This window comes from Hippoglossus hippoglossus, chromosome 1 (assembly GCF_009819705.1).
Source record: "Hippoglossus hippoglossus isolate fHipHip1 chromosome 1, fHipHip1.pri, whole genome shotgun sequence".
Lineage (NCBI taxonomy): Eukaryota > Metazoa > Chordata > Actinopteri > Pleuronectiformes > Pleuronectidae > Hippoglossus > Hippoglossus hippoglossus.
In genome coordinates, this window is record NC_047151.1 from 28,350,549 (window position 1) to 28,377,554 (window position 27,006).

At 47.6% G+C, this 27,006-nt stretch overlaps 2 protein-coding genes across 6 annotated transcripts; both read right to left on the reverse strand.

Moving 5' to 3' along the window:
• Positions 1–1,663: 1,663 nt before the first annotated feature.
• Positions 1,664–9,478, reverse strand: sp2 (sp2 transcription factor). 4 transcript variants are annotated; one of them, XM_034600860.1, is made up of 9 exons: positions 9,402–9,478; positions 6,897–6,973; positions 5,146–5,712; positions 4,963–5,028; positions 4,439–4,657; positions 3,777–4,071; positions 3,038–3,212; positions 2,602–2,795; positions 1,664–2,515 (listed from the first exon to the last, which is right to left on the reverse strand). In XM_034600860.1, exons 1-9 carry the CDS (start codon positions 9,406–9,408, stop codon positions 2,415–2,417), a joined length of 1,701 nt encoding a protein of 566 aa, XP_034456751.1. In that variant the 5' UTR covers positions 9,409–9,478; the 3' UTR covers positions 1,664–2,414. The 4 variants fall into 4 exon arrangements, with proteins under 4 accessions (XP_034456751.1, XP_034456482.1, XP_034456566.1 ...); XM_034600591.1 differs by having other exon boundaries at positions 4,963–5,712; XM_034600675.1 differs by having other exon boundaries at positions 4,963–5,712; positions 9,301–9,405.
• Positions 9,479–12,866: 3,388 nt separating this feature from the next.
• On the reverse strand, positions 12,867–26,309 carry socs7 (suppressor of cytokine signaling 7). Of its 2 annotated transcripts, XM_034600381.1 has the most exons (10): positions 24,375–26,309; positions 23,619–23,701; positions 22,283–22,387; positions 20,894–21,022; positions 20,593–20,738; positions 20,166–20,334; positions 16,107–16,235; positions 15,271–15,406; positions 14,924–15,067; positions 14,303–14,733 (listed from the first exon to the last, which is right to left on the reverse strand). In XM_034600381.1, exons 1-9 carry the CDS (start codon positions 25,844–25,846, stop codon positions 14,947–14,949), a joined length of 2,490 nt encoding a protein of 829 aa, XP_034456272.1. In that variant the 5' UTR covers positions 25,847–26,309; the 3' UTR covers positions 14,303–14,733; positions 14,924–14,946. The 2 variants fall into 2 exon arrangements, with proteins under 2 accessions (XP_034456355.1, XP_034456272.1); XM_034600464.1 differs by lacking the exon at positions 20,894–21,022 and having other exon boundaries at positions 12,867–14,733.
• Between the last annotated feature and the right edge of the window lie 697 nt (positions 26,310–27,006).

Genomic DNA, 27,006 nt, shown 5'->3' on the forward strand with positions numbered 1-27,006 from the left:
AGAACATCTTCATTATATCAAAAAACGATATAAGCAACAGTTTGTTTGCTATAAAGCAAATGATATTTAAGTTACATGTGAATACTGTACAGTCGGCCTAATGCTGGTCATCAGAGTGAAAAGTCAGAATTAAAGCTATCACATAGCTGGAAAAGAAATCAAATACAAACTGAGGCCTGAGAAAGCGTTTTGTTGTTGTGTTGTTGTTTTTTTTTGCATCTTGTGACATGATTGTCGAGTTAGAGCAAAGAGTTGGAAATCCCATCGTATTTACAGCAATGCATAGGCTACAAATCACCCAATGAAAACTATACTGTGATAAAGCAGAAGAGCAGTTACCCTGGAATTGTGTTTAAACGAGGAGTCGGTTGGACTGGGAATCATTTGGTTCAGCTACCAAATTAGTTTTTTTTAGTTTTTTTTCTTTTTTTAAAGGAGTATAAACATGTTTTTTAAAAATATACAAAATACTGAAACACTTTTTCGGTAAACTAAAAGAATCGGGTGTCCCGTTGGTTCGTCCTCACGGAAGCAGCCGTCGATGAACTTCGATAAAACAAGATCTGAAAGTTTTATTTGAATCAATAACTATTTGGTGAATCCGGTGGAACATTTGGTACCAAGACATACGATGCCCGAGACAGACGCGTACCTGCTGTGGAGCAACTTGGTGTCAGAGGGAAGAGAGCGTGTCGGTAACATCTCACTGAACTTAGCTGAACGAGCCTCAAGAGGCCACTTGGACCTGATCGCTCAGACTTTTAAGAACTCGAACCGGGCCAACGCAGCCCCGTCGCCCTGGATTCCACAGGAGATGAAGACGTTACACTGAAAGTTGAACATCGTTGCAGCGCTTCTCTGAACGTAGAGAACTTTAGGTAGTACACATGCTGTAGTTTCATATGCGACAGGTTGTTAGTACAGTGGCCACACGTGTTAAATCTATGAAACAGAACTTCAACCTGGATCCATTCACTCTCACCGGTTATTAATCTGCCCTGTGAACACGTTTAATACGATCCTTGCTCTGAGACGTTTCATCCCAACCTGGTTGTGATGCGGCTGATCGGGACACACTGAGAATTCTCTCGTCAGGTGTTTCACAAGGATCAGGTCCTCTGCTATTTTCCAATTAAAACTCAAGCCTGTACAAAAGCCTAAAATACTTGTTTTTAAAGACATGAAATTCAAAGTTGAAACTTTCTCCACGACGCTGCCACGGAAACTTCAGCAACCAGACGGTATTTTCCACAGGTGATCGCAGGACAATCTACATTTCTACGTTTCCTTTTACTGTCTGGGTCCAGTCGCCGCCTGTAACATTAATATCCTTCAAATTCGTTCCACCTTCTTGTCACATTCAGAACTTTGCTCTTCACCAGGTCATCACCAAACCGATCCAAGTCCAGAATCTCTTGGTTTGTGGTGTGTTTGAAAAATGATTTTAAAACGTTAATGACAACTTTTAAGGCACCGTGACTTCTGGCCCCGAACGGTGAAACTCTTCCAGAGTCCGAAATCATTCTGAACCGTTTCCTCTCGACTGATTCTAGAACTTTTCTTTCTTTCTTATTGTTTTTTTACATCTCGTTCTCAACTTTCTCATTTAGTCTTTTTTTTCGATTTTATGTCAATCCTATTCCAAATCAATTTGTAACAACTGTATGAAAAAAAGATATAAATAGTTTATTATCATTATTAATATTATGTATAATAATACGCATATACACACTTTAAAAATAGCCAATGTAAACTGAAAAGGTCTTGTGGTCCCCAACTTTTTTTGGGTAAATCAGCAAAAAAAAAAACTTCTGCTAAAACACAAATAGAGAATTTCCAGGTAAAAGATATTTCTGGTAAATTTATAAAACACTGCGTCCAATTTTTTTTTTGCTTCTTCAACAGCCAATTTGTCAGAGTTCCCGATGTTCCACGAAAAACAAAAAGTGGAGAATGATTTGTGGGGAAGAAAAAAACCAAACGGAAGCGATGGAAACTCTTGGTGAAGCCGTGAGTCTCAGGTGTGGGAGTCTGAATTATTCTTCTACCAAGGAAGTTCATAAATAAGCAGGCAGAGTTATGCATCTGCGTCTGGAGACTCCTCTTCGAGTCAGTTCACGCGTTCAGTCGTCGCTGGTTCTGGCCTCCGCTCGGACCAGAGGCAAAAGTAAAACAAACAAAAAATAATCTACTATTATTAAATGTGCTGGGTCAGTTTGAAGTCCATCAGAAAGGATTTCTTTGTACACCACACTACACAGCGCCCTAGAGGACTGAGAGGAGATATGGGGGACTGGTTTTTGGAGTATTTCCCATTATGGGATAAGTCTCAGTCCCCCCTCGTCTCGTCCCCTCTGCAGCTCCACTAACACAGTCTTGAGTTTGTCTGTGTACACGCTGAGTGCACAGTGCGCTCACAGGTTCTTGGTGTTTATGTGCGTCTTGTAATGCTTCGTCAGGTGATCGCTCCTCATGAAGCGTTTCTGACACTGGCTGCACTCAAAGCGCTTGTCTCCTGCGGGGGAAACACAAACAGTGAGGAGGGTGATCGTGTTTTTTAAATTACAAAATCCATTACAATTACAGACTTGTGTACAGCACCTGTGTGCGTCCTGGCGTGCCGCTGCAGCTCGTCACTGCGCGTGAAGCGTTTCCCGCAGAAAACCCAGTTGCAGGCGAAGGGTCTCTCGCCGGTGTGCAGCCGGACGTGAGCTCTGAGCAGCGACGTTTTCCTGAACGTCTTCTCACAGCCGGGGACGTGGCAGATGTGCTTCCTCTTCCCGACCTCCCCGGGCCTGCAGCGTGTCCGAGCACACAGACGCACAGTCAGCAAGATAAACCGTTTAAAAGGTCAAACTTTAAAATCTAAAGGTACAAACAGAAATCTGTCCAGGAATCACTTCTCCAGTTGATAATGTTCACTCTGACATTCTAAATATTCGTTCTCTTCTCTTTATTAAATGTTTCTTCCAGAACCACATCCCCCCCTAAAAACCTGGACGAGAGAATCTATGGTATTGTAATAAACTGTATTGACCTCTTGTCTGCGTCTTTACAGTTGGGGCAGGTGCACGCCATGCGTCGCTTCTTCTCTCCTGGCTGACCGGGCAGCTCCAGAGTGAGGGTCTGGTCGACCTGGATGGCGGCCTGGCCCTGCGCCGCCAGCTGGAGCCCTCCGCCCTGCATGGCCTGCATGGTTAGGTGCTGCTGGCCTGAAGGACACGGAGACAGACGCAGTGTGAGAGACGCAGCGGCCAAGATCCTCTAATGAGACGACCAGCTGAGAGCCGGCGTCACGTTGGACAGAAACTCGAATCAATGATGAATGAACATTGACATAAAACTGACACATGAAAGTAATGGGCTGACAAAATATTCCAAACAGATGGAGTTTGCTTTTAAATGAAAGGATTCAAATCTCTCCGGATTCTAGACAATCAAATGTTGCACTTGTAGTATTTGTTAATATGATGCATCGGAACTAAACACACAACGTTTTATTTCATCACGTGTGTTTTTAAGTTGTGTATTTTATGTTCATGTAAGGAGAATTATCACGATTACTTTGTTACTGTGAGATTTGTATTTTCAAAGAGAATAAAATGTCCCTACGACCTTTTTTATAAATAAACAATGACCCCCGTGCGATGAATGGCTGGTTTGTTCCTTAGTTTTTTAGCAGGATTACTCAACAACTCAAATGATTCTGGTTCCATGTTTTTCGTGAGCAAATGAACTGACTCAGTGACGACCTGGACACCCGCTCCTCCACTCACCCCCTGCGTTGGTGATGGTGACAGGAACTCCCTGCACTTGGACCCCGTTGATGCTGATCGTCTGCACCGCCTGCGCTGCCGAGGGGAGCTGCGACGGGTTCAGCGCCATCATCCCCCCCGCCGGGGCAATTTTTGCCAGAGTCCTTTCCTTCCGCCCCCCCGCCAGCGTCCTTTTTGTGCCGGCCGGCGGCGAAGTCGTGGTGGTGACGACCGACGTGGTGGGGGTCGTTGTTGTGGAGACCGAGTCCTGGAGCAGAACTGACTGCCAATCACCCGACGCTGTTTTGAAGAAGATCTGAGGAGAGAAAATGGATAAATACTTTAATAACAACAAAAAAACAACATGAAAGCAACGATATGTAACGGAGACGTTTTCAGACATGAACTACGGAGAATATCCACAAAATGAGGTCCGGACTTTCTCTGGAGTTCATGTTTCACATCTCACGAACCAAACGTGAGATTCCGCTTTGTTTACATCACATCGACACCAGCATCGGCCCTTTATCACCAAAAGCTCTCTTCATCTTCATCGGAGTCTTCATCGTGTGTGCAGTTACGCCTCTGCCGCGTGTTAGAAAAGTCATCAACACACCAACTCACTCACGGTCAATGCGTTCAAACGGTAAATTGTCACATTAAGAGCGCATGTGAACGGATACCTGTGTTGGCGATGGATCTGTGGGAGTGACCTGCAGGTTCGTAGGGGCCGACTGTCTCTGTGGGACGGGCGGCAGAGTGGCGGAGGCGGCCTGCACCACCTTCAGCGCCTGCTGCGGGATCTGAACCATTTGAGATTCCTGTTTGGGCTGCACGAGCTGAACCTGCTGCACCATAGCCGGCTGCCCAGGACTCTGCACGATCAGGAGGTTGTTGCCAGCCTGGATGCACAGACACAGGAGAAGAGAGTGTGATGCTCAGGTTTTAGGCTTTAAATCAACTCTTACATCTGAACTGGCGAGTGACTGACACCTGACTCTGACACATGAAGAGGTCCTAATATGAACACTATAGAAAGAAACTGTCTTACCCAGGAAGCCACTGGTCCCTACAAGTCCAGAAACTTAACATTAACATTGTTCGACACAACATTGGATATTTGTTTTGCAGCAGTGGCCGGTGAAAGTAACAAAAACAGGGGATTTCATTTCTTCTAAAGCTTTTCTGCTGCAGCACGCAGATGTACCTGTATGATGTTGTCGCCAGCTTCTATCAGGATCGTCTCCATCTGCTCCGGGGGGGGGGAGGCGGCCTGTGCAGGATGAGACAGTGGAGTTTGTGAAGCCAGAACCACTTTCTTCCTCCTCCCTCGTCGTCCCTTTCCAGGGGTGAGAGTGGCCGTCTCTGTGATGATTTGAGTCCCACCCACCTCTCCCGTGGCCACGTTGAGCGGCAGCGTGAGCCCGCTGGGCAGCTGCACCATGTTTGCAGCAGAGTTGTTCGACTTCCGCAACTTAGGAGACGGCTTGATGGCTACAGTCTTCTGTGGCGTGACCGGAGCGATGGCAGCCGCGGGGGCCGGTACAGTCATTGGAGTGGTGATGATGGCCTGGTTGGTGCCGGGTATGAGCTGGATCTGACCCCCCTGCGGCATCATCTGAATAGTCTGGGAGCCCTGAATCTGCGGCATCATCTGGTACTGGATGTTGGCGGGGGCCGAAGTGTTGCTGCGAGCCGGGCTCTGCTGGATAGTGAGGACGATGGGGCTCCCAGGGGCCGTGGAGCCCAGGCCGGCAGGGAGCTGGATAACATTGCCCTTGGTTGAGAGAAACCCCAGGTTCTTGGGCGGAGCGGGGGCGATCGGAGCCGGCTTTATAGGGAGGAGCCTGCGAGGCTGCGGCTGCGCTGGAGGAGATGTGACGGGAGCCTGAGCAGCAGGAGGGCCAATTTTACTACAGGTTGCAGCCAGGAGGGCCAGAGGAGAGGGCTGGGTGTCCTGCAGGCAGATACACAATCACACAACTCAGATGCTACTCACACAGTCGGCATTAAAACCAACCTGAGCAGAAACAGGTCAACACTGAGAGAGGGAGATAAGGTGATGGTGAGAGATGAGAAGCACATACAGTGTCATTGCCTGGGGTGTAGTAGATGTGAGTTTCCACCTGCAAAGGTTTCGTGTCCCTCTGTCGTCCATGTGTGTGATCCTCAAGCTGCAGGACAAGGAAGCATTCTACGTGAATGTCAGCTCCAGCTATTTTAAAGCACTTTATCTACACTGGACATCTTCATGTACCTGAGCCATCACCAAGGATGAAAAAGCCTCTGACCAGGCTGAGTGACACCGACATGAACTTTACTGAACTCAGGATACATCCTCCTGAGATGATCCCTTGTCCGAGTCAGTTGCTCCAGACATCAACTCGCAAAAGGACATTTTCTGGAGTTTACCTTTCACATATGAAGAACGCAGCAGGAGATTGTCCGGGTCAGACTCGTACAGCACAGCCACACCGGCTTCAGTGTACAATATTTGTATTATTCCAGTTTTGCATCCGTCATCAATACTTCTTGATATTTTTCTGCTGCACTCTCACATGGACTCACTGGGACTCACTGGGACTCACTGGGACTCACTGTGGAGCAACTGACTCAGACATTTGTGTTCTCCCTCTTTAACGTTTATCACAATATTCCAGTGACCAAAATCCAAGATGACTTTTAGTCTTGCCTGACAAAATATTCTAGACTCAAAGGTCCACTTAGTCTTTTGGGGTTTCCCACTACATCTTCAGTCGAAGCTGAAGTTACCTGTGAAAGCTCCAAAAGATTATTTTGTACCAGATATTGTTCCCTAAGGTCAAAACCGTTTATGCTCAGATAAGTGTTGCGTCACAAAGCTGGTATTATTTTCTTTAGTGTGGAAACTGGACTGCTAAGGGAGTAAATGTGTTAGCAATCTGCCTTAACATGTCAGATCACGCTACATCTTTGAAATGCATCAACAAATGGACGTTAAATAAAATCAAAAAATGTTCCTCCGGTGCCACAGCGTGCACACGTGGATCATGAGTTGACAGAGTGTGACGAACGCAGGAGAGAGAGAGAGAGAGAGAGAGAGAGAGAGAGAGAGAGAGAGAGAGAGAGAGAAGCAGTGAACAACATCCGGCCGTCACTCACTTGTGTGGAGGCGGTGGAGGGCTGAAGGTATTCACTGGGACTGACAGCAACAGTGGTGGCCATACTGTCCTGTTGTTCTGGAAAGCACAGACACGGCAGTCACATTCAGGCTGTTCAACAACATCACATTCCTACACAACACAAACAGATCGGAGAAAGCGCCACAAACACCTGATATATAAACAGCATCAGTTACACTACTAGGTCACCAGTGCTAACAACGGCATAAACTCACAAATAGTGATGTCGGCCTATTTATCTTAACCACAGATGAGGTCACCGGTCCGTTGTACAGAATTTAAAGTGTATGAAACCTACTGATGCATTAGATCTTTACAACATGAAGTAGAACTGTGTGCATCGGGATTTGGATGGGTCCATAAAGTAGGAAACGTGCAAAATAACAAGAAACAGAGTAAACTAGTTCTAATGAAGTTAACTGAGTGGAGAGTTGCTGTGTTTGGTCCTGGAAACATATGAGCAAACAAATATCAAGCTACTGGCAATGATTCAGATGCTTTCTGGAGAAATACAATAATGGACTGTGGTCAAAAGCATTATGACAAGAGAAGGCAGGAAGTTCACTGTGCATATTAGATTATATTAAGACAGTCGGCATAAGGTCAGTCAGGGCAGGATGCCCAATGGTTTAAGAGCTGGGTAAATCTCCAGTAAACACAAACAGGCTGAGGCTGTTAATGTGTCGTTCAACGAGTGACCTACTCTGGGCTTAATGCACAAAGTGAAAAATAGACTGTACACAAAATATAATCACAGGTTTTTAAAATACGTAGATTCTGAAAGAAATTCACCTGCATCAGACAAATGCACAAATTAAACCTCTGCCCTTTGTCTGCTTCGGTTCGGTTTCCCCGCTGCCTGGTGGGAATATTAAGGCTCAACTCAACATCTGTCCTCAATCTTGAACGTGAAATATCAGTGTTTGTTAAAAAATCAGTTGCGCTCCTGGTGTGTTAACAGGCAGCAAACACTTGAGATGAAACAGCAGGTGACACGTAACCACATGACTAACACCGAGCACTGTCCTGGCAACCAGCGACACCGCTGAGGAGAGCCCACTCCAGCTGTAAGACACGCTGAGGAAGTATCACAACTGCACTTGAGTCACAAAGCCTTCGTCTCCTCAATAAGAAAACTTCACTGCAATTTAAAAAAGAAAGCAAAACAAAACACAGAACAGCTTCATCTCGAGGCTTTTTCCAGAAAACTCAAAGACTCAAAGACAATCTGGGCGAAAGACATACGAGAACCAAACCCTCCGCCAACAAGTGAAACCACATTTCAATTCCCGAGCTCCAGATTTCAGTTTGGATCTGCACCAACTCACACTCGTAGATATCAGTCCTGGTGGTTTCATCTAGAGCCGTGAATTATTCTCGGAGAAATCAGTGAATGTGTTTTTTTATTTTTCGCAATGTTAAAAGAAAGTGGGGAAAGTGGATCCGTCCCCCCCGCTCCAGAACGTGACCTGTTCCACCCTGAACTGCATCCTTCTGTCCAGTAGCTGGTTCTGACAAACACTTCCTCCACGTTAACACCTTGGTTTGGATCAGCAACTATCAGATTTCACAGGAAAGAAACCACAAGGCTCAGCTCTGCGACTCCAGTGTATTAACAACAATAATAATATGATTGACAGGGAAACCATCAGCTGTCTGTCATGGGAGGAATCAGCTGTCAACACTGAACTCTGCCCTGACACAGGAGTGAGGAACCAGCTCAGCCCTCTCAGCCCATTGGCTCACATGCAGGAACAAACTGGGGCTGCTGGTTCCAGAGCAGCCGCAGAGGGGGTCCACCTTTCCTACGTTTACACGAGGTTGTGCGTGTTTGAGTCCTGAGTCTTTGAGTCCTGCCTCTGAGCCTCACACGGGGGGGGGGGGGGCGGAATAAAACACAGCGCGGCCTTAAACACAGCGGCGCCGCCATCCAACACACACACACACACACACAGACCTGGCTGTGCAGGAGCAGCTAACGTTAGCCAGCGGAGCTAACTAGCATCACTGACTTAACACTGGGGCTGGCTCGAGCGGCTAGCAGCTAGCTCGAGCTAACTGTGTCCGTGTGCAGCTGCATTCAACGAACACAAACTGGGATCGTTACTTTAAAACCAGTCTGTGTTTCTGTGTAGTGGGAACGCACGTCCGCGTCCTGGAGCAGCTACTTCAGCCCCGCTAGCCGCACACTTAGCCCCGCTAGCCCCACACTCAGCCCCGCTAGCCCCACACTCAGCCCCGCTAGCCCCCCGCTAGCCCCGCTAGCCGCACACTTAGCTAGCTGCAAACTCTTTGATAACGTTACAGAAAGAGGCAGCCCCCTTCCCGGAAGTGCGAGGCTTATTTCGGTGCACGGAGCCGCCCGCGTCCCGGGGTAAACCCACCGGGTCGTGCCGCATAGCGTCCGGCGCCGCGGCCCGGTGTCGAATCCCCGTTTAGCGCAGTAGAAACAGATATAAACACCAATGTTTGAATTCCTACCCACCGCTCATGACGACATTCGCTGTCCGCGAGCCTCGAACACCGAGCCCGGGGAGGAGCCCGCCCCGCGCCGCGCGGCCAATCCGCGGGCGGCGCGGCGCTGAGTGACGGCCAGGGTGGCCAATCGGTTCCGGGCGTCTTTGTGATTGACATTCAAGGCGACCAATCAAAACGCGGCGTTTATGTGCGTCACTTAATGGAGGAGGGTTCGGCCAATGGGGTGTCGAGGTTGTGTTCGGCGGAGGCGGCTCCCTGGTGTAAAATCCCTGAACGGACGAGTGCCCAATGGGAGCAGGAGCTCGGCTGATTGACGTGAGCTCCGGCCAATGAGAGGCGTGAGGGGGATGTTCGGCCAAAACCGGAGTGACAACCGGGCGGACCAATGAGCTGCGAGTAGCTGCACCGTTAACTGCTCCTTATAATAAAAGTCTAGAATTAAATTGTCTATTTGTTCTGATGATTTTCAAACAGTGATTCATGGTTTTATTGAATCTCATCTGGTTGGTTGTGAGGGAGTTTGGTAGAATCCTGTGTCAGGACCAGGAGTCAGAATCGGATGTGACCCAGGACCAGGAGTCAGAATCTGATGTGACCCAGAACCAGGAGTCAGAATCTGATGTGACCCAGGACCAGGAGTCAGAATCTGATGTGACCCAGAACCAGGAGTCAGAATCTGACGTGACCCAGGACCAGGAGTCAGAATCTGATGTGACCCAGGACCAGGAGTCAGAATCTGATGTGATCCAGAACCAGGAGTCAGAATCTGATGTGACCCAGAACCAGGAGTCAGAATCTGATGTGACCCAGGACCAGGAGTCAGAATCTGATGTGACCCAGAACCAGGAGTCAGAATCGGATGTGACCCAGAACCAGGAGTCAGAATCTGATGTGACCCAGAACCAGGAGTCAGAATCGGATGTGACCCAGAACCAGGAGTCAGAATCGGATGTGACCCAGAACCAGGAGTCAGAGTCGGATGTGAACCAGAACCAGGAGTCAGAATCGGATGTGACCCAGAACCAGGAGTCAGAATCGGATGTGACCCAGAACCAGGAGTCAGAATCGGATGTGACCCAGAACCAGGAGTCAGAATCGGATGTGACCCAGAACCAGGAGTCAGAATCTGACGTGACCCAGAACCAGGAGTCAGAATCAGATGTGACCCAGAACCAGGAGTCAGAATCGGATGTGACCCAGAACCAGGAGTCAGAATCTGACGTGACCCAGAACCAGGAGTCAGAATCAGATGTGACCCAGAACCAGGAGTCAGAATCTGACGTGACCCAGAACCAGGAGTCAGAATCTGACGTGACCCAGAACCAGGAGTCAGAATCGGATGTGACCCAGAACCAGGAGTCAGAATCTGACGTGACCCAGAACCAGGAGTCAGACCGAGGAAGATGAATCATCTGCAGCTGAAGAGTTGAGGACCAGTGGACCTCATGGGGACCAAAGCTCGGTCCTAATGAGGCTCAACATCTTCTCTGACGTCCTGGTGAAGGTCAGAGATCAGATAAGAGTTGTGGTTAGGTTAAGTTTAGGGTTAGTCATGAATTGGTCGTGGTTAAGGTTTGGGATAAGATTGGGTTAGGCCGGCCACAATGAATGGAAGTCAATGCAAAGTCCTAATAAGGATAGTGTGTGTTTGTGCATAAGCAATTTAATTGGCATTATTTTAATCTTCGACTGTTGTTCATCTTGGAACTTATTGTTCATAAGCCACTAAAATGATGGTGAGGCTCATTTTTGAACACAATATAATCCGCCTAGAACAAGGTGGTTGTTCTCTGTCGTGAAGATTATTGTAATTCTGACTCGGATCAGATTCTGAACACTGGAGACTCGTCTTCTCTAGATTAGTCTTATGTCACAAAACAAACAAACAAACAAACAAACAAGGTCTGCCATGATCCCAGCTCTGTCAGTGCCTCAGTGAAGATGTTCCAGTCGTGAGCGTCAGTCCCATCTGTCGTCAACAATCCTCCCAGTTGGCCCCCAGCACTTCAGTCTCTTTCTCACTGGACCTTTCACATCCACAATGCATGTGGCCCTTTTCATACAGGCTTCTTCCCAAAGAGTGCACTTGACCTTATTCACATCCCTGCTGCTCCCGCCGCGTCCTGCCGCACGGCGAGCGTTTTTTAAAGTGCTTGGGAAACGAGAGTCTTGCTCTTAGCCGAAGCGTTTTCTCCCTCCTCACCTCGAGTGTGCTGCGGTGCTGCGGAGGAGGATGCAGATTCCGTCTATCACCTTCTCCCCTGGCTCCTCAGCGGTGAGCCTCAGAGAGAAAGAGCTGCATAATTTAACTGGGATATCTCACTTCTTCACTTAACAGGCTCCTGGAACCAGCCGAGGCGTCAGCTGCAGAGTTCTCAGCCTTAAACATGTAAAAGGAAATCACGGATTTAAAAAAAGGAGGAAAACTATTACGCAGCTTCACGATGTTAACTCACAGATATGAAAATCACAGCTGCATTTATATCTCACATTCATGTCCATGGTGGCCGCTCTATAGTTTGTGCTGTTGCTTGGATAATTAACACCAAACTTACCTGCAGCTGAAACTCAGTTAATCGAAAGCGACTCAGTGGAGCTCGGCTCTGCACCGAGGTCCAACAGTCTCCTCGGGGAACCACATTGAAAGTCACCAGATCCTGAGTGTTATTTGGATCTGCACCAAATATAATATGTCAGATTTTTTAAATCAAGATCCATGAATTATTCTCTGAGAAATCAAGGAAGATGATGACCTATGGAATAAGGTTATAGAAAATAAATATAAATTCACGAGTAGTTATTGTGTGATCCTGCGAACAAACAAACCTCCGTGGTGGAGCTGATGAAGCAGGACAACAGCTCCTGAACTATCTGACCAGGACCAAAGAAAGTTTCTGTATTACTGAAAAATGTCCCTAACATGAACGTCTGCTGTAACATCGTCTCCAAAATGTCATCTGTTCAGAGCCCAAATGTTTTTAACATATGGTCCAACTTCCAACTTGATGCACATCACATCCTTCACCAGGTTTCCTGCTTTTGTGTAAAACAAATGGACGGGGGGTGAAAACCTTTTAGTTTTTAAACATAAAAGTTTTTTTCAGCTTCGAGGGAATATATTTCTGATATGCTCAATTTGTTTTAATTTCTTTTTTTGGGGGGTTCGGCTGAGGATCAGGGGGCGGATCCAAGAAGTTTGTTTTTCAGCATTTTTCTCAGAGAATTATTCATTGATCTTGGAAAAATACAGCATATTAACAGAAGTGAATATTTCTGAGTGTGTGATTTGGTGCAGATCTAAATAAAAATCTGGATCTTTAGTGAATTGAAATGTGGTTTTGTGATATGAACTCTACTGATGGACCCTCTAGAGTTTCATATTTTTAAACTTTAAATGTGAAGAAGAAAAAACTCCAACCAACTCATCATTTCAAAAAATCAATTTCACCATAAACACATTCAAAAGTAAAAATTACGACACATACCAACGTTTATTTGTCTTTTTCTTCTCTTTCTTTTTTACTGAAAATGCTGAGCGGGTCGCTGCAGCTTCAGGGAACTGAGAAACAGAGTGAACAAAATACACCTGGGCATCTCAACAAATAAAACCGACAGGTAGAGAGCGTCGAGCGGACGGACACACTCCATGAGGCAGGGCACGATGGGAAGAGATCAGGCATCTGGGTTTAATCTCAAAACCTCCCGATGCATCAACTCCAAATTCAAACCAATGTCTCAACAAAGATTTGATGTTTATTTACAAAACTCCTTCATCCTCCCGCCTTCAGTCCCAATGAGCTGCTTCACTGTAAAAGATAAATCTGCTCTACGCCACTGTAGCTCTGTTAAAAACCTAGTTTTATATATAAAGTGAATTTTAGTTCTTTCTGTTGACTGTGGAGTTAAATGTTTGGAAAGAATTCCTCAGATATCAAGTGTCTCCCTCTGGTGGTGTCAGTGTAGGATGTGATGTACGAAGCAGCTCAGAGTTAAATACCTCCATCTATCATTATTATCATTATTATTATTATTATTATTAACAAAACTAATTCTTTAAAAGAATAAAGATTGGAGGCTGACGTGAAGACGGACTGAAGGGTTCTCCAGTGACACCAGATGTTCTGAAGGTAGAACCCACCCAGGTCAGACTCACGTCACCCGATCGGGACGTTCAGTGTACGAGGGGTTTTAAACGCAGGCGCTCTCTCACCTCGCTGCAGATTCACCTGAGTGACCTGTTTCCATCCCGGCCAGAGCCGATAAAACCTGTGTCTGCTGCAGAGTCACTTCACCTGGGGGTGAATGATCATTTCAAACTAAAACAGGCCCTAGATCTGTGGAGCAGTGTGGACGCCGGAGGAATCTATAGCAGGGTAGATGTGTTTTTAAGTGTGGATGAAGACTTAGTGTTTAGGAGACACGGGTGAAGTGGACTTGAATAAATAATGATTTTTAATTTGGCGTATTTCATTGATTGTTGTAAAAAACGTTCCTGACAGCCGCGTCTGGAGCTTCTGAAAAATACCATGAGCAGGACGAAGGCATCAGGCGCTGCTGTCTGATCAGAGCAGAGTGAAAGTGAAATCCAGTCTGATCAGCCGATAAAGAAACAAATGAACTTCAGGTTGAGGAGTTATGAAGAGTTCATCACATCTGTCAGGGTCAGCTGGTGTGACAAGCAGAATAAAGTTCTGATTTAATTTAATCCATCATGTCATTTTGCAGAACAGTGGAAACTTGATTTTGTCAAACACACTTCTCTCAGCCTCCATCTCTGCGACACGCGCCGACTGTCCGAGTGCTCGGCGATGGTCGTGTGTGGCCCTGCCTCGTGTGTGTGGCCCTGCCTCGTGTGTGTGGCCCTGCCTCGTGTGTGTGGCCCTGCCTCGTGTGTGTGGCCCTGCCTCGTGTGCGTGGCCCTGCCTCGTGTGTGTATCCGTCCTGAGGGCGACGGTTAATCCAGGATCACTCATCTTGACAGAATGGAAGGAAAAACAAGAAAACGGCAGCAAACAACAGTTGTAAAAACTGACCAGTGCATTTGTGTTTTCAGAGTCCAGTTCAGCAGGTTTCGGGGAAATTTGCAAATCAAGTTCAAAATTTCCTTTCGTTTCCACCGACATGTCTGCAGGCGAGAACGTCTCTGCCGTCCCTCCGCAGACGAGTCGGAGTCCTCGGCAACGGCACAACCTCAGTTTGGAAACACTGTCCCTCCTTTCATTAGTCCAAATCAACAGAGAGGCGGTTCTGTCCCCCGTCCAACCGGACACAGAGATTTTCAGGGACTGGGATCGGCTGATGCTGGAAGACCAGTTCAGATCAGTCCTCCACACAGAAACCTGGGCAGACACAGGAGGACAGTTAGCCACATGCTAATTAGCTCAGAACAGGAATGTTATCAGTCATTTGAAGGATGAAAGAAGAAGAATTTTTTCCTCTCTCCTTTAAACCTGAGTTAAATTCTGAAGAAAACTCTGTTATTATAAATCAATCAAATCAATCATAGCAGCTAAAACGAAACGAACTCACTTGAGCTGAGAAAATCTCTGATGCTACGTCTGTGACTCCGCCTCCTGCACGGCTCCCACCACCCTCTGGATGCTCTTGATTGACAGGTACATCTCCTCCTCCGGGTCGTAGTAATAAAACTTACTCAAGTAGGAGATGAGTGGTCTGGACAGAGAGGAAGACAGACACGTGAACATCCGTTTGTTCTATCAAAGCAGGTAGAGTCAGTGCTAAAGATCTGATTTGAGGGATTTCCCTGAACAAGGCCGAGGTTTGGTTTGGTGTTTTTATAAATAGACCGTCTCGTTTTACCACACAAACATCAGGATGGTGTCTAAACGAGCAAGTGACCGACAGGAGCCGAGTACCTGGGCAGTGGAAGCTCCTGGATGTGGTCGATGCGAACTATCTGTCGGATGCAGAAGCGACAGAGGTGTTGTAGTGACTTCACGTTGCTGAAGCGAGACACGGGATAGAGCAGCTGAACTGGAGTGGGAGGAAGCCCTGAAACACACACACACACACACACAGACACACACATTATCACCTGTTAAACAATAATCTGGTGTCGTTGGGATCTACTCCTGCTGCCCTGTTTTCCTCTGATTTCCAGTTGTGTAAATGTGTTTCCTACTGTTTAAGAGCTCTTGATTGGCTGAACTTTAACTGACATTCAAAGGAAGTAATTGTTGTGTATTCTTAGATTTATTTACATTTATATAATACAAATAAAATGATCAAAGAAGTTCTACTTTATTGCTCTCTGTGTGTATTTGCTTTTCAAAGGGTTTAACTTGAGCCATGTAACACGTCATACGGGGTGAGTTGTGTACAGCTGCTAAATGACGTCAGATACACAAAGTTGTTAGTTTTTAAAGGAATCGGAATCTGTATCAGGAAGGAAAGATGTGATCGGAACATCTCCGGTAGCTGTAGTAGTAGTTTGTTCATGTTTCTGCTTCGTTCTAATGGTTTGAATTAGTTATTGATGATATGAACAGGCTGAGACTGACTCCTGATTGGTCGAGCAGCTCCACCTTCACTAGATGCAGGTCCCACTCAGCTACGACCAGATCACAATCATACACGATGCAGCACGGACACACAATCAGATATATTCCTCCTCTCCTCCGTCTCTCAGGCACGTCTCACATCCAGCTCACATCCCTTTTTGATGCACGAGGATATACGACCTATATTTTACCTGGGACTCTGGAGCGCAGGAAGTAGAGGAATTTTCCGTTCTTGGAGTGCATGATGGCTCGCTCGATGAACTCCACCACCGAGTGGCAGCGGTCCTCAAACTTGGGGTGACACCACAAGCTGAATGTCCCTGGAGAGAGAGAGAGAGGAATGTTTTTCTTTATGTGTCGTACGCAGCATTTTATCATATATAAATCATCCCCACGTTAATTATGAAACATCGGCATCTTTACAGTTTTCTGTGTGTGTCAAAGCAAATGTCTTGGAGGAGGACGTTCAAAGTCATGTTCCCTTAGATCGTGTGAGCAGAGGCTGGAACAGCTTTAAGAGGACGAGCTGCGCAAAAAATGAAAATTGTTGCTTATTTACAACGAAATGACCTCAACTTCCTGGAACCTGTTCGTCTCTGGGAGCGAGTCAAGCGTCTTTAATGTCGACGTCATGGATAAAGTCGACATTTCTTCTTTCCACCACAGGAGATAAAGACAGTTGTGGAGGTTGAACTGTGAAATATCTCGCTGGGTTTAATATATTGATCACAATTCATTAACAACTACATTTAAATAATCCCTATAAAATATATATATATATATATTTTACTGTATGTGTTCATGTGAAATATTAAAATATAAGATACTGAAGTTAATATCTTAGTTGATTCACAGGTCATTTAGGTTTTATTTTCACCCAGGTCAGCTTTTTTGTTTGTTGATTGTGGGATAGTTTCATTGTTGGTTGTTTGGTGAATTTGTTGAGTGGTTTGTGGGTTTGATGGTTTGTTTGTTGGTTTGTGGGTTTGATGGTTTGTTTGTTGGTTTGTGGGTTTGATGGTTTGTTGGTCGGTCTGTTGGTTGTTGTGGGGGGGGGGACCTTGTGCCTTCGGGGTCTCGCCCACATATCAGGTCTGTTCGTGAAGCAGTTGTCTGCAGAGCTTGATCTCAAATAACACAGAGAGTAGTGATCATCAGCAGGACTGATCAAGGTGCTAACGTGGCTACAAACTGTGTGTGTTTGTGTGTGTGTGTGTGTGTGTGTGTGTGTGTGTGTGTGTGTCTGTGAGTGTGTGTGTGTGTGTGTGTGTGTGTGTGTGTGTGTGTGTGTGTCTGTGAGTGTGGACTCGCTCAGAGCTTGTTTATCTCAAAGCCCCCCTGCTCTCGATCTAGTCGAGCCTCAATCCGTTCATGCAGACACGATCGTGTTGATGTGAATATGTTGTGTCAGTCGAGGCTGAGCGTCTGAATAATGAATGTGTTTCCAGGCATGACTCTATAGCTTTATGATGATGACTCATTAATGTAGAGCCCCGTTTCTGTAGGTCCTTGTGTGTGTGTGTGTGTGTGTGTGTGTGTGTGTGTGTGTGTGTGTGTGTGTGTGTGTGTGTGTGTGTGTGTGAATCACCTTGTTGGTTTGTCACACATGTGGCGTTGTGAGCGTTATTCATGCTTCAGCTCTGGAGTGTGACCTTATTGACTCGCTCTGAGGTCGTGTTTGTGTTTATTCTCTCTTCTCTCGTGGCTTTACGGACTCTTTGTTTTGTTCAGTTGGTCTCACGCTGTTCTCTTGTTGTCCTGTTCTTACGCTCGGATTGTTTTCACGATGTTTTGTGAAGAAGATCCCGAATCAAAAGTGACGAATGTGACTTTTTAAAAGTTGTTATCACAGAAACATGAAATATTCTTGACTAAAATTAGAGTTTCGCTTCGGAGAGAAGTCGATTTTGAACTCTGAGGACTTTAGGGATTCTGTCCTAAACTCTTGAAAGTTGTCACATTTTACACAACAAAACAATCTGAATGTCTACACCTCTGTAGATTAGATCACTGCAGACTATAGATTAAATGAACCAGCAGCGTTTCCTGATCAACAGTAAAGTTGATCCTCAGCCAGTTCTCATCAATCATTGAAAAGTTGTTTTTAAGCATAAATGCAAAATAGCTGATGAGGACAAACTGCGGTTTTTCCTTCAGTGTTATAATAAATTTAAAATCCGTTTATTTCAGTTTCAGTTTGAGAGCAGAACTTGTAGATTTTCTAAAAGCTTTCACTCAAATACCACTCGCCCTAAATGGCCCTGCTTGTGCTCTGACATTTTGTCGCTTGCACTCAGGTTCCCTGCGCTCCAGCTTCAGCTCTTCTCCCTGCGCTCATGCTGCTTCTGTGCTCGTGTGAAACTCGGACTCGTGGAATTGCTGTCTGTCAACAGTGCCCAACCAGTAGAACTTTGACTTTGAAAACGATGACGCCTTGATGGAACAGGAGCCCTATATGAATCAAATGCATTATAATGAATATTATTATTGATAAGTCATGTGACATCTGATGTCTGGCGACTTCCTCTGATATTTACAGAGTCTTACTTTGGGAGCCTCTGATCTAATAAATCACTCAGTCACTGTTTATCTGCTGAGTGACGATGGAACCAGGAAACAATCACTCACTCCATCATCGACACGATTATCAGAACAAATCTTTAGTCGAGTATTTGACTGAAAACTGCTTTTGTCCGTCAAACACAGTTAATCTGCTGCTGTGAACAAGCTGAATGTAAAGAAGTACAAGTATATACATGTGCTGTCTGTCTGTGTGTGTGTGTGTGTGTGTGTGTGTGTGTGTGTGTGTGTGTGTGTGTGTGTGTGTGTGTGTGTGTGTGTGTGTGTGTGTGTGTGTGTGTGTGTGTGTGTGTGTGTGTGTGTACTCCTGTTCTAACTTCTATCTTTGTGAGGACCCGTCTTGACTGTGGACATGTTGGTAAAGTGAGAACCTCATCTGGTTTTGAGAAAGCGGTTCAGGTCACTTTATGGTACAGATAAAGTTCAGGTAGATGTGATGGTTTGGGTAAATAATAGTCCACGGTGGTACAGCGGTTTGCACCGCTGCCTCACAGCAAGAGGGTTCAAACATCAGGTTCAGGCCTGTTAGGTTTGCATCTTGCCTGTGGGGGGGTCAGGGCTGCTACCAGGTTTATATTTCATAATAGGCACAAGAACTGCTCGTGCAGTAATGTCAACATTCGCACATACGACTACTCCGCAAGCGAGCACGTTCGATTCTGCAGAACTTCAACTGGATGTCACGCACAATAAAAGCCTTCACGACACAGGAGCACAAACAACGGTAAAAAAGATCTGGGAAAAGGGAAGAAGTGTGTAACTCACTCTATCGAATGTGAACCCAGAGAAACCTGCAGGAAAAGGCTGAAAAACAAACTCCCTCATTGAAAAGCTCAATGTGTCTCGAGACAGGAAAATTAATCTCTTCCTCGAGCACATTGTTCCATAAATAAAACATCCAGAGATGATCTGCTGTATTTACTGAGATAGGATATTCACCGTTGCCAGCTCTGGTGGCTTCTCCCCACAATCCAGAGACTTGCAGGTTAATTCCTAATTGATAACAAACTGTACATGTGTGAACACTGTGGTCAAACATACGTGTTCCCTGCGTCCTACTTTCTTTTCACATCTTTCTGGTCAATTTTAAATGTGAAGGAATGTTTTCCTCCCTCGTGTCTTCAGGCTTTAGATCTCTGACTAAAATCCGTGCTTTGTGTTTCTCTAACTGTCTCGTAGCGTCCGGCCGGCTCATTCCCCAATGCCAGTTGCCTTAGCAACCAAGGTCATAGTGCGAACCCTGTGTAGTAGAAGGTATGATGAGGTGGAGTCATAACAGTCTGTGTCTCACAGTCTCATGGTCAGTGAGACCAGTGAGACCAGTGAGACACACACACACCAGAGCTTCATGTTGTGGTTCCATTAAGAATGAGCATATTTGGACATGTAGTGAGTATGATATGATACGGACGAGTTTAAATATGGTTAACTCGAGAGGATCTGGAGGATATTAAACATATTAACTGAGAGGCTTCTCCCGTTCACCTCCATCACAAGACTGCAGCTCCACATTCAAATATACGACAGGTTGTGTGAACCCCAGAAGAAGTGACGTACTGAAACTCTGTGTCCAGACCCAATCTTCTAGACATTTTCCACAACATGTCTGAAAATTGCTATAATGTGTCCGTGTGTGTTTGTGTGTGTGTGTCTGTGTGTGTGTGTCTCACCTCTGTAGTGCTCCATGCGTGTGTGGTGCGTGACTCCCTGCGACCTGAAGCTGAGGCTCAGGATGTATCGGGGGTCTGAACTGTCTCGGACCAGGAAGGATCCGTCCGGTTTCCCCTTCAGCTTCATCTCTGCGTCCTCCCAGTTCATCGGACCCCAGTACCAACCGCACTGCAGCCGGAGACACCAGCACAAGTCTTACTTAGTGCCAAGTCACAACACACATCATCTACACAGTAAGATTGAGACCTTGATAATTTAATTAAAGTCTATTTATTAGAACTGGTGATTTATTTAAAGGAGACATGTGAGGTTTCTTTTTGTTTACTCAGTTTACTACAGAAATATTAGCAGATATTCACATTTCCGAAGCGGGAACTTGTGACAGTTTTGCAGTGACGTGATTGGGTCTCACTTCGCCCGTCTTACCTTCTCCAGCTCCCTCAGACTGGCGGTGAAGTTGCTGGCCTCAGACCGCCGCAGTGCACAGAGCATAGGGGGAGGAGCCTGTCTGGACGGGGGTAACGCGTCCACCGGTGATGGGGTTGAATGAGGGAGGGCCCGGAGGAAGGCGTCTAAACAAACAAAAACATTTAAAAGTCCCGTCTGAGGAGGTTTTAACATCAACACGGCACAAATTACAATCAAGCCATCATTTAGTCAATTCAGATGAGACTGAGGAGGAGATGGTCAACACCCCCCAACCCACCCACCCCCTAACGGGTCTTACCATTGAGGCTGAGACTGTGCTGGATGGTGGCGTGGGAGGGAGGAGGAGGAGGAGGGAGAGGCAGGGGGAGGGACTGCAGGGAGGCGCCCATAACTAGGAAAGGCCCAGGCTGAGGCCCGGCTATGTCATCTGGAGGAAGGACAACAAGGAGAGGAGAGAGTGAGGAAGGACGCCAGGAAGGAAGGATGCAAGGAAGGATGCAAGGAAGGAAGGAGGGAAGGAAGTAAGGAGGGAAGGAAGTAAGGAAGGAAGGCAGGAACAAATAAACAAATGAAAAACAACAAGGAAGGAAGGAAGACATTTTCAACACTATCAGACAGAAAGCCTGAACTTCATTGTTGTCAAAAACAATCAAAAACACCTCAGTGAACCAAACTGTCGCATGTTCCTTCATTACTCTGAACACACACACACAGCACTTTATTTTGACACACACACACACACACACACACACACACACACACACACACACACACACACACACACACACACACACACACACACACACACACACACACACACACACACACGCTGCCCCAAATACTCAGCAGAGCAGCCCTAACCTTAATCCACCAATGAAAACAAACGCAGCTTCCTCCTGCTCCTAACTCTTGACGTCTTTTCTGAAATGAATGATCTGATCTCACGTCTTCAGCCAATGGGCTTTGAAAGCACTGAGCGACAAACTAACGCGTTATTGGTTTGGGTGTTTTTCATTGGTCGTGTTCACGGCAATAACAACACAGAATATCTCCATCTTCAGCTTTTGAAGAAATCCAACACGGTGCTTAAGGCTGCTGCATATGTGGGTCAGCAGACATCAGAGGCTCGGAGCAAAGGAAAAGATGCGATAAAAGGTCAGAGAGTGGTCCTGAAATTAGAAATGAGGGGATGAACCAAAGCCCTGATAGTTAGTAATATAGTTTTAACACGTCAAGTGGTTTTCCTTTCTGTTTGGGGACCAGGCGCCTGCATTAGGAGTCTGGACTTCCCTTTACTCAGCTGTAGACTGTCAGTCAAACATCTGCATCAACGAGTCCCTGAGTTTTCATTCCCCTGATCCCGTTGCCACCTCGCCGTCGACTTTGTCTTTGCGTCCAGATTTCAAATTCAATCTGTAGTTTGCCGCTGACCTTTCAAAGCTCCGCCAATCAGATTAGAGCAGATTACAAAAAACTTGCTCTGCATCCGAGTTTCCAGAAATGACAGACGAACACAATATTTGACTAAGAGAGAAAGTAGCAGCGCTTCCTCTCCAGTAAAGCCTGTAACTTAAGCTGCTTGCTGCCATTTTCCTCACTGCACATATGACGCTGTTGGGTGTGTGTGTGTGTTCAGATGAAGAAGAGGAGGAGAGAGGGAGAAGCAGGAAGAAGGCGAGAAAGGTACCTAACAGACTGAGACTTCGGCGTGGAGGAGGGGGCGGCGTGGGCGGGTGTGGCGTGTTCGCCCCTCGCCGAGAAATATCCACGTCCACCAGAGAAACAGTCTCACCTGAGAGAAGCAGAGAAAAAGCAGTGAAGGGAAACAGAAGGAAGGGAAAGTGAAAGAGGGAAGTGAGAGTAAAGAAGAAGTGGTTGGTGTTTCTGTGTCTTTGCCTCCTGTTGCTGCAGAGAGCCATTAAAGCTGCAGCAGGCAGGATGTTTATGGAAAATTACACCCAGCTAATCAGCCTAAATCACGGCAATAAAAAAAAAAAAAGAACGAACATCCCATCATCCTCACTAATTGAGATGCTGCAGATTCACTGTTTACTAAAGTGAAATTCTGCAGCGAGGGAAACAAACTCAAATGTTGCACGAGTCAAATCCCAAGCGTCTCGTCGGCCGCGGGGGAAACGGGCCTCACCCACATGACACCTCTGCCTCCATCGTCTCCTCAGCGCCCGCCAGAAACATCACAGGCCGCGGCCGGGCGGGTAAACATGAGCCTGTGGTGCTGTACGGGACTTTGGGTTTGAAGGATTTCAAATAACTCGGGCCCGCCTCCGATGGGACCGCCAGTGCTGCTTTAATGTTTCTGTCTAATTGGTGGTTGAGCCCCATGTGTTCGTCAAACTACAGAGAAAAATCGAAACAATTTTCAAGAAGCAAATTTAGTAAAAGCTGGAGAGTAACGTGGGACAGGAGACGAGTCTCTGAGCCCGATGGAGGTGATGCTGAGTTCCAGACCTCCTCACCTTCTATACCCACAGGCCCTTTGTGCTGAAGCAGGCCTCGTCACCAGTTACACAGTCGGACTGGTGACAAGTGTGTTACCTTAAAGGTCCAGTGTGTAAGATCCAGGTGTGTGTTTCATCTAAATCGTATGAATTGTTGTTTTCTTTAACGTAGAATGTGCCCTTTAGGTTTAATTACTCTATGTTTACATCAGGAGCGGGTCGTCTCTACGGAGGCAGCCATGTTTTTTACAGTAGCCCAGACTGGACAAACGAAAACCCTTTTGAGTTTTTATGACAACTGAAGCTACCACAGGTTCTCTGTCATGTTTGGAAGCCGAGGGTGAGGTGAGGGGTGTTCAGCTGCAACATGACGCTTCACCACTAGATGTCACTACATTCTACACACTGGACCTTTAAAAGATGACGTTTGATGGTTCACAGGCTACATCCACAACATCTAAACGCAGTCTGTCCACATCCGAATCCCTGCTAATCCCTGTTTTTGTCCTCTGGTTTGGGTGAAGTTAGAGGGAAGCAAGCGTCAGTGAGGGAGACAGATCTTACCAGTGAAAGCAGAGAGGGAGGCGGAGAGGGAGGCGGGGGAGAAGGCACTGTGGGCCCTGGTCAGTCTGGGCTGGTGGTGGCTGCAGGACGCACAGTAACACAGTCAGAAGAAGAAGGAGGAGAAGAAGAAGAAGAGTGCGGAGAAGAAGTGTTAGTAGCTGCAGAGGCTCAGAAAATTAACTCTTTGAGTACGAGTGTGTGTGTGTCGGCGGTTCGATGCTCTCAGCTCTGGTGGTCAATACTTCTGAATGTGTTTTTTAATCCCTTCCTTCAGCGAGCTGCTGTGAATACCGACGAAGCAGCGGTGGGGGGGGAGGACACAGGCTTGAAAAGTCTCTGCAGCAGGAAAGCACGAGTTCCTGGACACCTGAGAGGAGGCAGCCTCCGATCCACCGGAGGACGGAGCATGTTGAGGCTCCATCAGGTTTCAAAACGTTTCTAAAGGCCCCTCACCTCACACACTTCTCACCTTTAGGAGGATGGACCTTTGTTTGGTTCTTATACCTCCTGACCTACATCTTTTCAAGCTTATTTACAACTTCTGGACTGTGTGTTCTGGAGGGAAGTCACAGTAAGTTCACATGATAGAGCTTCATACATGTACAATGTGTGTTTGCTCCTTTGAGAGGTAAGACCATCAGGCCTCAGTCAGTGTCACAGCACACATCAGGCCTGTGACAGTGCTGAGGGTCATGTTACATGCTACATGCTACATGCTACAGGTCATGGGGGGGGGGGGGGGCTCACCTGTCCGCGTCCTGCTCGGCTCCAGCAGAGCTCGCCATGTCCACCAGGCTCCCGGCTGAAGACACCGAGTATGTGACCGAGGGCCTCTTGTCCAGCAGGTGGTTGGAGCCGCTGCAGCTTTTAGTCCGGAACAGTTTGCTCAGGCGGATCTTTAACGAGCCCTTTTTGGACTTGCCCGGAACTTTCAGGCTCTTTTCCGCCGCCCGGCCCGTGGGAGTCCGCGGCGCGCTGGCGCACCGCTCCGGGCGCCTCCGGGGGGTCGACGCCTGGCTCAGGTTCGGACTCGTGGCCCAGGGGGAGCTCTGGACCGGCGTGGGTGACGGGGACATGGCTGAAACCTGCGCCACGACCTCGGAGTCCCCGGAGCTTACCTGCGCCAGGCGGCCGGCCGCGCTCCCGTGGAGGCTGCACACCTGGGTCGCCGCCGCCGGGGCCAGAACCTCCACCTGCCGCCTCAGCTCCGCCTGGAAGCTGCTGATGGAGAAAGCCCCGGACATTTTCTGAACTATTTCCCTTTTCCTGTTGAGGAGAAACTCGCGGCGTCCGGTCTCGTCGTCCGTCTCGTCCTCCGGGCACTGCTCCATGCCCAGGCCGGCAACATCCCCGCTCCCCAGCCCCTCCAGCACCAACAGAGCGTCGCTGGTCTCTGTGGGGTCACCCCCGGGTTCCACTCGCCCTCCGCCCGGCCCGTGTGCACCCTGACACGAGCACTGCGGGAGCTCCCCGGCTTTAAACAGCATCTTGGGGACCGCGCCGACCCCGAGCTCCCCGAACCGCCGGGCCAGCTCGAACACGGCTCCCTCTCGGTCCCTGGAGGCGCAGCCCCATTTAGACTCGATCACGGTGAGAGGGTTGGATCTGTCCGACAACAAGGGCCACTCGGGCGGGGTGGAGATGAGTCGATGCCGGCGGCACAGCTCCGCGGCTCCCTGCATGTCCGCGGACACGGAGATCCGCTCCTGCTGCGAGTCCCCGGGACTGTTGTTGTTGACAGCCGGGCCGGAGCAGCCGGAGCCCGGGCTCTGCTCCAAACCCACCGCATCCCTCGGCTGATTCCGTCGGTCCAATTCTAAAATCCCCTCCTCGTTCCGCATTATATTGGAGAAGACCAGCAGCTGAGGCCGGAGGCCGGGGCTGGGAGCGAAGTCAAAGCCCTGGGCCTCCATGGGGCTCTGCGGCGGAGCAGGCGCGGACAGCGGGGCTCTGCTCTCCGGCAGCCCGCTGTCAGGTGCAGCCGTGCCCTCCCCGCTCGCCTGGCCTTTGTTCAGGCGGCCCCCGGGATGCTCGACGCCCGCCGTCGGATCTCGGCTTATATCCAAACCCGCCTTGACGCCGCTGTGAGCCAGGACCTCCTTCCCCAGCCCCGGCACCACTCCTCCCGGCGGCACATTCCCGTTTTCTGCGTCCAGGCGGTCATCCTCTGCCGCGGACACCAGGCGCATCAACACGAAATCCGGCGACATATCCTGCGCGTTGTTCATAATTATTCGTCAGGATCGCGAGATGAGAATTATCGGGCGATCTTCACATAGCGAACCGCGGATGACTCGTCCCTATAATAAAGAAAGGGCCGAGCGGCTGCTCCCGTTACCAGCCTAGAAAAACCTCGATGTTTTCATCCTCCTGCGCGACGACGGCCCCGCATCCATCTGTCACATGTGACGGGGGATGAGTGCAGCTCGCTCCCGGCAGCAGACGGACCCCTGGGTCAGACATGCGGTCTGATCACAGCCGAATCAAATCCAGGAGAGTCTCCGGTCAGTGACCAGAGCCAGGCCCCACCCGCTCCTCCTCCTCCAGCCCACAGCAGCTCCTCGCACCGAGGAGGAACCAGTGGCTCTGTTCCCATCCTCAGCTGAAGACCAGTCCCGTCACATGCATTTACCTTCAGCTTCTATTTGTACACTGGATTTATTTAATATGCTATGTTTGCTAATCCAGAGTTCACATCCTTCAGTTCAGCTGCGAGAGTGTTGTATTTGTTAGAAAACAAGTGTCTCAACCTAATTTAAAATAAGAAAATAATAATATTAATAATAACAATCTGGAAAAACAAGTTTACAAAGAGCTTTAGAGACAAAACAAATCATCAATTAATCAATCAAATTGTATCTGTATGGCCCTTATCCATTAATCACAGTTTGCCTCATAGATCTTAACAAGGTGGGACATCCTCTGTTCTTAACCCTCAACACGAGTACAACTACTAAACAAACCTTTTAACAGGGGAAAGGAAACGTAGAAACCTCAGAGAGTCGCATGTGATGCTGCGTGGAATAGATAAGATAAGATAAGATATATAAGCTTCGATAACACAGCCGGCTTTAGGAATTCTCTATGTGAGAAATAACACGAGTGCCATTCAGGTTTATAAGTGATGTGACAGAGGGAACATCAGCTGGAGTCATGGACGGATACAACACGGTATCATCAGCGTAACGGTGACGTGTAAAAACAATAATGGGCCAAGAATAGTTCCCCAAATATCAACATCATCGTCACTTCGCTCCAGAACAATCCTTGAAGGACAGGTGGGTTTATAATCTGGATTAAAGTTCGAGCCTTCAAGCTTCTAAACGTCACTGCTGGGATTAACCTTTGGTTTGTGTGAGGGAAGTATTGTGGTTTGAGTTAAAGACCC